The following is a 14,395-nucleotide window of genomic DNA, read 5'->3' as shown; positions in this document are numbered from 1 at the left end:
TTGGTGATTAGCATTGTACGTTTGGTCGCTTGTCATAGCTAAATTTGTTGAATACATGTTCATTCAGTCTATTAGAATTCTTTTCGATTGGATTTATTCGAATAGAAATGAATTAAAGTATACCAATTACCTGAACAAATCTTTAGTGTATAGCTAGCATGTATTAAAGTTGCTCATGCATGGTTATATAGAGGGCAGCACACGGCAGTATGCACAGGAAGCTCAGTGTTTTGTAGTGATCGCCAAGTTGCTTACTTCACGAACGACTATATACCCACGCATGAACATCATTAAATCCAAAATCAACCAAAATGAAAAAATGAAAAATAGGAGTATGAGGAACATTAAGAATAACATTAAACCCCACGTGAGGAGCTCATGAGGAACCCAAGTCCGACTTGGGCTCTGTTTAAGCCCTCTCGTATGCGAGAAAGCACAGTTATGTTAAATGTATTATGCTCAACAAGACGTTATACGTTTTTGATACATCTGCCCCATGATAAATAGATTGTGACACAGAGAGATTATAAGTATGGCATATAAAGAGTTCAAGACGTCTGGGGGGGGGGGGTGTTTCACAAAGCCTAAGATCGACTTTGAGTTGGATTTAACTATGGCAGCCGTTCATGCCACTGTTTCCTCTCACCATTTACTGGCATTGGTCTCTCAAAGGACGTACAAATCATGGTCACAAATCTAAAGGATTAACATATTTCAATAATTCATTATTGAAAGAAAAAGTATTATCTAAAGATCATAATTGTGAGAGCAAACAGTGGCATGAACAGCCTGTCATAGTTGAGTCCAACTTAAAGTCAATCTTATTCTTTGTGAAACACCCCCCTGACAATCCAATGGCAGATACATAGATGTGCCAGAATGTGAGAATGATGCTGTTTAGTTTCGTGGAGGCAATTATCGACGATGATATCATTGTACTGCAAGCGCCGGACAAACTATCCCTGGCATGCGAGAATAAAACAGATCTCATCGTGCAAGTCTAGGCGGGCGGAAAACATTTAAGTCGTCAAACAAAACAATTTATGACATGTCATTACTTCATGTTCCCTCCATAAAACACCCTTTAATAGCATTAGCGTGCTTCATGTCAACTTGTAGCCTTGAGTTTTAACCCTTGGTGTGCTATGGGCGACTAATCTTGCACAAGAATGTAACTAGTATGCTACATGTATATAATTATTGGACTAAATAAGCTATTTTGTCTGTTTAAAGCCAGAATGGTGTCAACTAACAAACTTTTACACAAAATTAACTTTCCTTCTGGCTCAAAACAGATGTTTTTTGTCGTTGTTGTGAAATTTGATCCTTGATGAATACTCGGAGCAAAAATTTAAAACTGAATCATTAGAAATTAACAATTATAATTTTTGGAAAACATAATAGCATAGAAGGTTTTCTTCACGAGCTGATGGTAGAAATACTAGAAATACACTGATATTAGGGCAATTTTAGAGACTATCTCTCACAAAATTGATGAGAATGTATCATTTATACATGATTATTGGATTGATAAGGTAACATACATCCATCCATGCTATACCAGCATTAAGAAGACAAATTCAAGTGTTACTGGTTATCAAGAATTACACCAAAAAGTGCTAAAATGGCACCTTGTCCACCATGCTGCCCATTACGCCACACTCCAGTGGCCATCTAGAGCATGCCCATCCTAAGCAAGCTTCAGTAATTCGGCTATTCCCAGAAGGCCCAAATAAATCTATATACGAGATATCTTTGTTTAGATAACGAGGGAAGGGGGAAATGCAAAAATATGGCAGATCTATTGGGGGTAGTTATTAGACCATGACCAGAGTAATCGAGCGCCGTTGAGCATGAAATGTATAGAGAATGTAGACTTTTGATATGTGGAAATTGAAATATAATTTAGAGGGATAGGAGTAAAGTTTCAGAAAGGAATTTGCAATATATTATACAGACATACAAGATGGCTCAGTCCAAAAGCAGTGATCTCGTAAACTGGGAGGGCCTGAATTCAAAATTCTCCATCATCATCACCATCATCATCATCATCATCACCATCATCTCCATCATCATCATCATCTCCATCATCATCATCACCATCATCTCTATCATCACCATCATCATCATCACTATCATCTCCATCATCATTATCACCATAATCTCCGTCATCATCACCATCATCACCATCATCATCATTACTTTCATCATCATCACCACCACCAACATCATCATCATCATCACCATCATCATCACCATCACCATCACCATCACCATCATCATCACCATCACCATCATCATCACCATCATCATCATCACCACCATCATCACCATCACGATCATCATCATCGTATCATCATCGTCATCTTTGATTCAGTATACATTGAGGTATTTAGGCTGTATAAGTACCAACAACAACAACAAAAATATATATTATTTTACTACTTGATATACAAAACAAATTTCTTTATCATCACATTGGTTGCAGACCCACCAAATACACCAAGGAAAACACAATTTCCCCCAACCCATTACATTGACGAACCCATCTTTATTACCTTTAAAGCAGGGATTATTGATTGGCTACCCCTTAAAACAAACAACCCACTGATTCCCTCCCACGCTCTGATGCCACGAGCTGTAGTACGAAAGGCGATCTTGAGGATGCTTAGGCAGCACACTCTGGTAATTCATCCAGGCCTCTTTACAGGCTTGGCATGGCATCAGATATCATCTTCAACCTGGTCTCGCACAGGAAATGCATGCTCTCGTCGTACACATCTCTGCATTCTTTGCTCACTGCTGGAGGAGGGTTTATTTCAAATTACAACACTATCTAAAGATTTTAAACATTCTTTATATTCATTGGGAGGCAGTGATTCTGTGCCTTGCAGATAAATTGCTGATTTGAAGAGTAAGAAATGGTCATCAGATGCCATTTTAAAGGGTTAAATTTCGAAAGTTTTTGTTTGTTCAAACTAGTTCAAACTGGAAATGCTGTCTAAGAATATAATCTAAGAATCTAAGATTGCTAATCTCTCTGGATAAAATTCTGAATTTTCATGTGCCATAGTGTATCCAGTGTGAAGGTTTAAGTCACACTTTCGATAGGATTTTGAGAAAAAAAATTACCTGCTTGTATGGAAAAAACAGCATGATGAATGAACATTTCTGCATTAGAAGTGTGTCGTGCGTGGTTGTAAGGTTCTTTTTTTGAATTTCTTTTTTTGGCTTGAAATTCCTTTTTTTTTGCCATCATGATTCCTTTTTTTGGTCGCACAAGGTTGGCAGCTCTGCTTATACACCCAAACCTTTGTGCTACATGATCAACCTATAAGAGCAATCCTTTTCAGGGGACATTTCTATTATGGCATTCATCCAAATCTGACATGAAAAGAATGAGAAAGCTTGTATCTTATTTATCACCTTCACCCGAAATCAACCTTTTTTAAACTGTTTTGCTTGGAAAGCAGACCAAGTAATTTGTCTGTGGAAGCAAAGAAGAAACGGTGCTTCACGCGATGTGATTTACTGTTTGTTATTAACACGGCTTTCAACAGGCATTTCCCATCTTTTCGTAGGCTCAGAGACTTGTTTTTCAATCTCTTTCATGGGTTTATTTGTCATTTCACATGGCTGTGAGAGAAGTGGAGTTGCTTATGAATTTGTCTAAAAATGTAATTGTTATACCCAACAGCTGGATGATTATAGATAACAACCTAACTAGATGACTAAAGTTTGATCATATTTTCATATGGCCTTGCCTTTCAAATTGATTTTTGAACCGAGTATTCAAAAAAACATTTCCAAATTTTAGTTAAAAAGTAAATTTTATTCATGCATCTGAATATTTACAGTCATCAGTCTCATTAAAACGTCTTCCTTTTATCAATTTGATCCAAACCTGGGGCATTGGTAGATTTGTCAACAACTCATCAACATTTTTTAAGTTTTTAGAATTTATAGTGAACAGATTAAAACAAAAATGCAGGTTGGGTGGGGAAAAAGCTAAAAATCAGGGGCATTGGTGGATTTGTCAACAACTCATCAACATTTTTTAAATTTTTAGAATTTATTGTGAACAAATTAAAACAAAAACGCATGTTGTGTTGGGAAAAGAGATAAAGATCACAGTGTGTACACTTGATGAAATATGGCATACATGGCAACAATTTCAAATATTGACAGAAGCTCTTCGTGCTCATCCTTGAGATACAGATCTCAAGTAAACAATTATTCATACTTTGGGAATGTGAGGCACACAGGAATGGCGGTTTTTGATGAAGATGTTCTCTGCCATTAGAGCCAGAAGGTTTTTAAATTCTTAAAGAGAAATTCGAGTTCCAGGAAGGGTGAAAAACATAATTTGTTTGACTGAACCCTGATCAGACTGCTCTAGGTCTCATTTAGTCACTCTCTGACGGAGAAGAAGCAGAAACATTTAAAGGCACAATGAGAACATATCTCTTGGAACCACACCGTCTACAACTGTTCTGCATCTCGACATTAAGTCCCTTAGGAGCAGCCAACGCATATGCCCTAAGGCAGCATGCTAAGCTATTCTGCATGCTGCTTGAATGAACCCTGATAAGACACCACTTTAGGACTTGTTTTTACCCTCCCTGGCCAATCCCCTGGGTAGAAGCTGGGGATGGTGTTTCTCCAAGGAACTAACCCAACAGTCGTTGAAAAAGTCTTTTACAGCTGGAGCCTACTTGCTTTTCAGGGAATTAAAAAATGCTGTTGTGTGCTTTGAACAAACTTTGTCTGTGTAAAAGAAAGATGGAGGCGTAAACTTTTTTTGTTCTTTTAATATATATGAACATCCAGCATTTGCCTAATCAAAGCTACATTTCATGGAAAGTATGTATAGGCCAACAGCAATAAATGAACAATAAAGCTGACCAGACCTAGTGAAAAAGATGCATATTCATCTTCTTTTCATTTTTTTCTTCATCTGTTTGGAAAATGTTTGCCAAGAACTGTATCATTTCATTGAAAAACTTGACTCTATAATACAACTGCCCCTTGTCAGAGTATCCGTATGGGATATGGGGGAGGGAGAAGCAAATCTTGATTTTGTTACTGCCCCCCCCCCCCATCCCCTATTTTGGATGATTTTCTCAAAGCAAGTCGTCCACCTACTCCTCCCCTGAAAGGGCCTGAGGCATTGATCCTTGATCATGATGCTAGGTGAACGCTGCATCCCAGGCTTGGCTACACTGCCTTGTTTCTTTCCCTGTGCCATCCAGACTCCCTGGGACTCGTGGGAGGGGGATTCGCCTCGTGTCACACCAATTATTTCAGCCTAGATGAACCATTTCTCATCACATGAGGTGGAGACGCTCCGTCCGTCCGCTCCACCTCATTTCACAGCATCGGTAGGCCTGTCTTCATCAGCTCCAGATTGCCAAATATCCCGCTATTTGAACTTTCCTGATCGCAAATTATCCAGTTAATTTGCGTCTTCATCAGTCCAAAGTTGCAATTAGCGGGATATTTGGTCGCGATAATCTTCCCAAGATATCTTGGGCTAGTTTGCAAAATATCTCGCTATTTGTCCGGTGTTTCTTCACTAGCCCTAATATCTTGAGCTCGAGTTTCAAGTTTCGAGGTCAAGTCTCGAGCTGATGAAGAAGCGATTTGTAACTTTAGGATTATTTCCTAAATCAGAAATAGCAGTCTATTTGGCAATCTCGAGCTGATGAGGACAGGCCTAGTGAGGCTACGAAAGAGAAGTTTGGAAAGGAGAGACAAATCTCATGTTGCTTTATCAAGAGCATGCTGGGGTGCTAATGATAATCACCTGAAATTTGTAAACAACATGAATTACCTTTCACTGCAATATCTATAGTTTAAAGGAAATCTTGATTTTGGTAACCCGAAATAGAATCCTTAAGAATCCCCCCATCCTTTTTTCTTTGGGGGGGGGGGGGGGTATTGGAAACATACACTTAGAATATAATGGAGCAGCCTAAGTGTGTTCACATCTTCTAAAGATCATTTTTATCGTTTTTGATCTTTAGAAGATGTGAACACACTTTAAAAAATTAGATATTTATATATCTGCTTAATCAATTAAATCATATGACTTCAAGTCCATCTTTATTTTTTTTGGCAGGTCTTTTGTGGCATGCGACTACATGTACAATCCTGTATATGATCCCCCTCTGTTTATAATTCTCCTGCAAACAAGAATAAACATAAACATAAAGTAATCACTCTGTAATTTTTCATCTTTCTCTGTGTTTTCATTCCAGTGCTGTCCCAGATCTAGAACTTCAAGCTTTGTTCAAGAGGCATTTCACCCAACTTCAATACTTCCAGGGATCTGTCCTCAACTCAGTGGATCTAGAGAGAGTTAAGGTAAGAAATCATCCATTCAAAGAAAACAAACAATCCTCCTGAGAGCAAGAAGGGCAGTGATGCAATCTGGGCCCCATTTCACATAACTTGTCATCAGTGACAAATGACAGTTTTTGTTATAAGCTAGTGAAATCCTTGCTTCCGAATGGTTATCAGCAGATATGTCACTGATTTTTGTCATTTGTCATTGAAAAAAGGCTTTGTGAAACGGGTCCTTGATCTTCACAAGAACATGTTCTTACATCCAGGATCCAGAGCAAATAATGAGGGTCCACCTGCAACAGGGCCCATGTGCACCAGGCTCCTGTTAACATTTTGATATCTGGGAAGGTGGGGGGAGGAGGGGTCTAAAGTGAAATTTTAGGACTCTGTTTATACAGAAAACAATATATGAAAACAAAATTAAAGCAGACGGTAACCAGTGTCCCCTATTAGGTGGTATCGTGGTGCACTTTGTGCCTGGAATGAAAAAAATAAAAGCAGTCAGTGCCCAGTGTCCCCTTTTAAGTGGTATTGCAGCACACTCTGTGCCTTGTGTGGAAAAATAAAAGCAGTCAGTACCTAGTGTCCCCTATTAGGTGGTATTGCAGCGCACTTTGTGTCTTGTAGATACAGAGGGGGGTGTTACCTCTGCACATTCGTCCATGAAAGTCAAGACATGTTTTCCCACGGAACAAGCAATGCTTACATTAGAATGTTTTCTCATGCAAGCCAAGCACGTAATTTGTGTCATGAACATTTGCTCGACTGCACACTCAAAGACATTGTAAACTGATTTGCATTGATGTACCACCCTGGCGTGCATTTCTAATGGAAGCCTAGGAAAATGTTTTATTCTTGCCTGCCTTGGCTGAGAAAAGGTTGAGACACGAATGCCTTTTTTATTTGTTGGTTTGAACATTGAAGTGATGAAAGGGCAAGGGTAGACAAGTAGTGTTGTGAAATGTGAATTCCCAAGAAAGTGGGGGAGTTGTTCAGTCTAGTAGAAAGGAAAATATTTTTATGACATTGTTGAATAGCAAATTAAAATACACAGTTGAGCATTTAAAAGAAAGAGAGAGTAGCGATTGAATAAATGGAGAGATTAAAGAAATCAAAAAATCTTATTTTGGTATTAAAGAGAGTTATATAATGTATGTTCCTGCTGCATTTGCTCTGAGCTTTGTTTCTTCAGCATTGTAAGACATAATATAAGATGTTTGAAATACAGTCAAACCTGTCTTAGTGGTCACCTCTCTAGAAAATTATTTTGTACACTGCAATATACCTATGTAATCTCTCTGTGTTTCCAACAGATGAAAGATGCAGATGGATGTCTGGTTCTGTGTGACAAGTACTGCCCTGACCCAGATGCAGAGGATGCAGCCAACATCATGAGGGTCATCTCCGTCAAGAACTACCACCCCCATATCAGGGTCATTGTACAGCTTATGCAATACCACAACAAGGTAAAATAGACTGTTCCATTTGATTTATAGGGTTGGGGTCGATTAGGAACTGTCACCCCCATATCAGGGTCATTGCACATCGTATGCAATACCACAAAAAGGTAAAGTAGACTGTTCCATTACATTAATAGGTTGGGGTTTGAACGAGGGGGCATAAGAGAACATTACAAGGGTCAACTCCGTCAAAAACTATCCCCCTCATATCAGGGCCATTGTACATCTTAAGTTAAAGTGTTTTTTTTAGCACTCATAAAAGAGTTTGAAAAATTATATTCAATATTTACCTGGAAGATTTTCCATGTAAAGTTCATATTAGATCTGGGCCCTGTTTCATAAAACTTGTTATCCATGACAAGTTACAGTAGTTGTTATAAGCTACTGAAATCCTTGCATTTGATGGCTGATAATAAACTGGTTGTAGAATTTTGGCATTTGTTATTGACAAAAATTTAATGAAACAAAGCCTTGGAAAGAGGCAGAATCTGGTTCACAGAGACATACCATAAACAAATGACACTGTACATGTAGCTTCGTCGGAATGTGTTTATGTGTGTTTGAAATGAATTACCACGATATTGCATTCATTATCCAGCTTGCATTGAGTGGATTATTGTTGACATATGATGGATTGAGTAAGCTTAGATGTGTGGAATATATCAGGATAATTGTTTTGTGGGCTTGATGATATTTTGATAGTACCTCTGTTTAAAGTACATTTATTCTGTGCTTAACTACACGGTGTGAAAGGAAATTTATTCATTACAATTTCAATCCATAGAAATACAATGAAAGGAAAATAATTGGATACAAATTTGATTCTGATTCATGAGTTTATTTACAAATTTAAACCACCCATACAATTTGGTTAAAAACAGCAACCAATAATAAACCATTATACATGTGAAAAGTGTAAACATAATTAATGATTATAAACACTTCTTGAATATCAGTTTTAGAAAAAGGAAGGTCATTTAAAGGGATACCTCACTGACTGGGTCCTCTGTCACATGTATGGGGTATTCTGGTCCAAAGCTACCCTACAATGCTTCAACAATGATTCAATCCTTGTGATTATAATAAATTTTCTGTTGATTTCTTGTTATAATAGCAAGGTAGTCCCATTAGAGTCTGTTTACTCGACATAGCACTGTGTGGCCGTTCTTATAAAGCAGTAGCATATTTTGTCCATTGATATAAACCTGCAATCCTAATCTTTTCTGTTCCTTTTGTAACCGTCATGCAGGCCCATCTCCTCAACATCCCCAGCTGGAACTGGCGCGAGGGAGACGACGTAATCTGCATCGCGGAGCTCAAGCTGGGCTTCATCGCTCAGAGCTGTCTCGCCCCCGGATTCTCCTCGATCATGGCCAACCTCTTCGCCATGCGCTCCAACAGCGAGGTAACTACCGAGTTCTTCGTAACCTCTCTAAACCCACACCCCAAAAGTTTTTGTGATTTGCAGTTGCAGGGTAGATATGGGGTCCTTCTTTACCCCTTTAACCACCCCCAAAGTCTTTGAGTTGTTGCGGTGGCAAAGTAAATAATGGGGCTTTTTAAAAACTTTTTTTTAATCAAAGAAATGTCTTTGAAATCTTGCAATAGTAAGTTAGATTTCAAGTCCGTCCTTACCCGTAAACCACCCCTGAAAAGCCTTTGATTTTCTTGCAGTGGCAAGGTGAAAATGTGAACTTTTCACAAACTTATTATGAATCCCCCCCCCCCCCCCCCCCCCCCCCCCCCCCCCCCCCCCCGTAGGTTTGATGGACAGAATCTTATGATAAGCCTTGCCACTTAATTTATTTTTTCTTAAAGCGAAATATAAACTATTTATGCATTGTTGATATTATGTATGTCACATATATTCACCAATGTCATTGTATAATTATGATGTTAGATTGTTGGATACTCATGTAGTGTTCATATGAATATCCTTATGTTATTTGACATTTATACAACTATTTTATCATGCAAACATGTATATATATCAAACTTAATATCCTTGATGCCGAACTGTGTATAAAAGCATGGAATTATACTTTGTTTTCTTCTTTACTTCCTTCTTTTATCTTTTTATATATACTAGGGTGCTGATATTACAGACATACTGCATGAAAATCATTACATGTATCAATCAAAAATCGCTTTGTTGTTATCAAATCAATTATTATGTTTGATTTTTTCCCTTCACAGCAGATACTAATGGACACTTTATGTAAAAATGACTTTTCCTTTGACAGATTGACAGCCAGCTATGTATTTGGTATTAAATTTCATTGTTCATAATTCAGTTATATCGTAACATATTATTAAAGACTATTACGCTTTATACTTGCATCTTCTGAGGTTGGAAGATAGGTGATCTGATATTTTCTCTGGCGACGATTTCCCCAAGCTCTATTTCATCAAAGATACATGGTCAGGGGGGTGTTTCACAAAGATCCTAAGTTGGACTTCAAAATTATGGAGAGCCATCTGTAGCCTTAAAATAAAATATATTTAAAAGCGAAAAGTCAAGTATTTTTAGATTTCTTATAAATTCCACATCAAGAACATGAAATCTTCTTGATAATAGAAAATATGAATGATTTGAATCAACATTTTATGCCTTTTAAAATAACTTTTACAAAATAATTTCATAGATGCTAACAGCTTTCCATAATTGTTAAGTCCAATTTAGAGATAAGTCCGACTTAGGATCTTTGTGAAACACCCCCCTGGTCTTTAGGGTAGAGTTGGGTTTCAGGTTAGGCGTAGTGGTAATAGGTTTAAGGTTTGGTGTAGTGTTGGGTTCACGGTTGAAGTTGGGCATTCAATAAATTTCAGAAATCAACCACAAAGTAATTGTAGCTGGAGCGTGTGATGTACAATCAGAAGACATACATTATTTATTAAGCTCTGCACTTTTTGTTTTCACTTCAAAGGTAAACCCAGACTCTGTGTAATTGATTTCTTTTAAACTGTTTACAAATCATCCTTGAAGGTGCTATTGCACATTAGCAATGCATGGCATCAAGTTCAGGCTAAAATCATTTGGATAGCAGGAATAGGGTAATAGCAAATCCTATTCAGTGAAATTATTTTTGCATGCTTTGATAATGAGAATATCTAGAGAATATGATTATTTAGGATGATATAGTGATATCCCATATTTTTTATTTGATTTGAAAGGGTATGGTATTTATTAAAAACCACATGGCTGCTCAAGAGTTTAATTGAGTGGAATTTACATCATAACAAATTCAAATAAATGCAATACAAAGTAAATATGAAAAAAATTGACATGAAGACTTCTACATAATTAAAGATAAATACATTGTAGTTATCTCATGTAATCTAAAGAACCAGACTAGCCATAAAAATTTGAATTTATCTGAATGCAAAAATAAATTCACAAACAAGCATTGGTTTTCTTTATTGCATTTAATAAGAGAGGGCTTTTCATGTCAGTACTAGTATATGAAATTCTTGGACTAGCTCGTGTATGAGTGGGGAAAAAAAGTAGGGTCAAGTATTTGAAAATTTCCTTGTAGAAACACAGATTTACATGAAAGTTTGTTGTTGCCATTTCAAAATCATTAAATCTTTTGGGTTATTCCCTATCAGGAAGACGGGCTATTTGATAATTCATTGATTGATTAAATTATAGAATTCAATAGTTGGTGTATAATGTACATATTATCTGTTTGGGAAATTCCCTTTTAAAAAAGGCGGGGTATTCAATTACCAATTTCCCATGAGATCTCACCCTTGTTGCTCACTCATATCAGTTACTGCTATTGATATTATCATGTTATAGCTGTGTGTGGGTGGAAGGCTGTTTGATGAAGCAAAAGACGGCGTAAATATTCAGAACCGAAGGGTACGCGCCGTTGAAACTAAAATAACAACAGTAGACAAAATTCACAAATATTATCCAGTTTATAGATGCTTTTTTAATAACACAGGTCCTAGTAACGAAACATAGCATTTAGCCATTATGATTTAGTGTATTTTTTTGTCAGCATTCAGTTACATGCATTAGTTATTGCTATGTAGGGTGAGCTTCTGGCAACTTGACCATCGCCGTAGAAGCATGTATGGATTAGAATACATATTTGTACGTAAGGTCAGTGACATTTTTAGCTTGTCGTATCTGACACAAGTACTTTGTTTTTCCACTTGAATTCCTCAACTCGAATTCTTCAACACAGGGGCTGTCATGAAACTTGCCATTAGGTAAACTAATTTCCATAATAATGTAATATATTACATTTGGGGTTTTCCCTTTTAAAAGGGAAGGGTTTTTGAGAACATGATATCTAATATGTCTAAAGTATTGCCTGTTTATATAATTTAATAATTCTTTCATTTGTTATTTTCTTTTCTTTTTTGAGTGAAAGGACTTATTGGTAATACAATCTTCCATAAACTTAATCTATTAATATCATTTACATATGTTAGGATGCTTTCCTTTTGAAGTTAAAGGCTAGCTCTCAAAATAACCAAAACATGACAATTTTTAATTATGCAAATGGCACACTCATTCCTGCATGATGTGAGATTATCTTTTATCTCATTACTTTTTGGTTAAAATTTGAAATGCAAAAGCTTTCCACATAATGATGAATGCATTTTAAAAGTGGATATGAACACCAATAGGTTAGATTCTCATGCCAATATAAATATCAGTTATAATGCCCATCAGGAGAGAAATGGATAGGACATCATGTAGATGATACGCGTGCAATATTGCTGATGTAGTAGAAATATATAGCCTATTAAAATCAGACATTTGTGTAAAATGGTATGGTACAAACGATAATTTTGTATGAATCTCCCTGTTTTTCCATTGTCTGAAAATTATTCGTACGGCGTTCGTAGCAGTTCATAATGGCATTTGTGACCGAGGCTTTACTTACAAGCATATACATGAGTGGGGTAAAACAAACAAACCAATTTATCTTTTATATATTTATGTAGGAGAAGAACAAGACAGCATGCATGATTTTTTTTTATAAGTATTTTACAGTATACATTCATTAGGAATGCAGGAAAATGTTTGAATGAAATGGCAACCACATGCATATTAAAATCAACACTCTTTTGTTACATTCCTCTTCCTAACTGAGAAAGATATCGATAGATTAAAGCAGACAAATCTGCCTAGTCAAATCTCTATTTGATTTCCCTTTTGTGTACATCCTTCTCTATCACATCCCCGGCCTGACTACGGGCAGACGATACTGTTGTCGTCATGACGATGACACATTCTCATCCGTATATTGTATTGGCGGGATTATTTTTTATCAGATTTAATCACATTAGTTGAGCTATCTGTTCACATGCCTGTGCATTATAAATTAGTGAACTTAATCAGGCTGCAGTACAAAATAGGGAGGAAAAATGAATGCACAGATACCTAAAGTGATTTGATTCTTATTTTTGTTTGATTAAAGATTGAATCCTTTGGAAATGTATCTGTTAGAGAGGTATAGGAATAGGGATTTTGTAAGTATCGGTACTATATGTAATTTGGACTCATTGAATAAAAATAATACAATTGTAAATCCAATTTACTGACTCAATCCATATATGTTACATACAATACAAATTGCATACAAAAAGTGGATGAAAAATTCTCAGTTTACTATATTCTTCTTTTTTTTCTTACATGTTTTAAAAAGCTGTTATATGAAGATGAATTGCCATTTAAATGAAAAAAGAAATTTACATTTATCTTAGATATGAATAGTAAGATGAAGGATTCTTCTCTTTCTTTTCTTTTCTTAATTCATTTTTTAGATTCTGTTAATTTTATTTTTCAATCATTTCAATTTTTACTCCATGTATGATTGTTTGTTTTATTTCAAGATTCCTTGTTTAGTATCTTGTTTCTTTATTTGTCAATGGTCACACCCAAAGTGTTAGGTTTTATGTTTATTTCATGTATTATTTTCTGTTTAATTTAGATTCTTTGTTATTGTTTGTTTCCATCTTATGTCGTTTTATAGTCCCACTCATAATGTTAGATGTAATTTTTTTGCCTCAACATTCTCAACTACAGATTAAACGAAAAACCGATTACATGAATCCAGTCTTTCAAACTAAAGATTGTCCTGAAACGGATAACCCATATTTTATAGAACCAGTAAGTTTTTAAAGAAACACCGTCATCATGATATTTATCACTATACTGGTGATTGAAAATCTCTTGGCTAACATCGGTCTCAAAATTGTGTAGTCCTGTGTGTTCATTTCTTATAGGGCAAGTTGTATGGTTATTTGTTTTAATTTTTTCTTTCCATCTTTTGTCGTTTTGTAGTCCCACTCATAGTGTAAGATGTGATTTTCTTTTCTTCACATTCTCCACTACAGATTAAAAATCATACTAATATCATCTATCCAGTCTATGAAAATGGAGATTATGCTGAAATAGATAACCCACATTTGATAGCACCAGTAAGTTTTTAAAGAAACACCGTCATCATGATATTTATCACTATACTGGTGATTGGAAATCTCTCGGCTAACATCGGTCTCAAAATTGTGTAGTCCTGTGTGTTCATTTCTTATAGGGCAAGTTGTATGGTTTAAACCATGCA

General features: G+C 36.2%; 1 protein-coding gene across 1 annotated transcript in view; it reads left to right on the top strand.

Annotated features, from left to right (window-relative positions):
- LOC578468 (calcium-activated potassium channel subunit alpha-1) overlaps positions 1–14,395 on the top strand; it is a 79,268-nt gene that overhangs the window by 5,739 nt on the left and 59,134 nt on the right. The window contains exons 3-5 of the mRNA XM_030980087.1: positions 6,261–6,366; positions 7,662–7,814; positions 9,058–9,213. Coding sequence (XP_030835947.1) covers positions 6,261–6,366; positions 7,662–7,814; positions 9,058–9,213 — 415 coding nt within the window. The remainder of the gene's footprint in view (positions 1–6,260; positions 6,367–7,661; positions 7,815–9,057; positions 9,214–14,395) is intronic.

Source organism: Strongylocentrotus purpuratus, unplaced genomic scaffold, assembly GCF_000002235.5.
Source record: "Strongylocentrotus purpuratus isolate Spur 01 unplaced genomic scaffold, Spur_5.0 spur5_scaffold_10, whole genome shotgun sequence".
NCBI classification, from domain to species: Eukaryota; Metazoa; Echinodermata; class Echinoidea; order Camarodonta; family Strongylocentrotidae; genus Strongylocentrotus; species Strongylocentrotus purpuratus.
The sequence above is the reverse complement of the archived record's forward strand: the minus strand, read 5'-3'. Positions and strand labels throughout refer to the sequence as shown.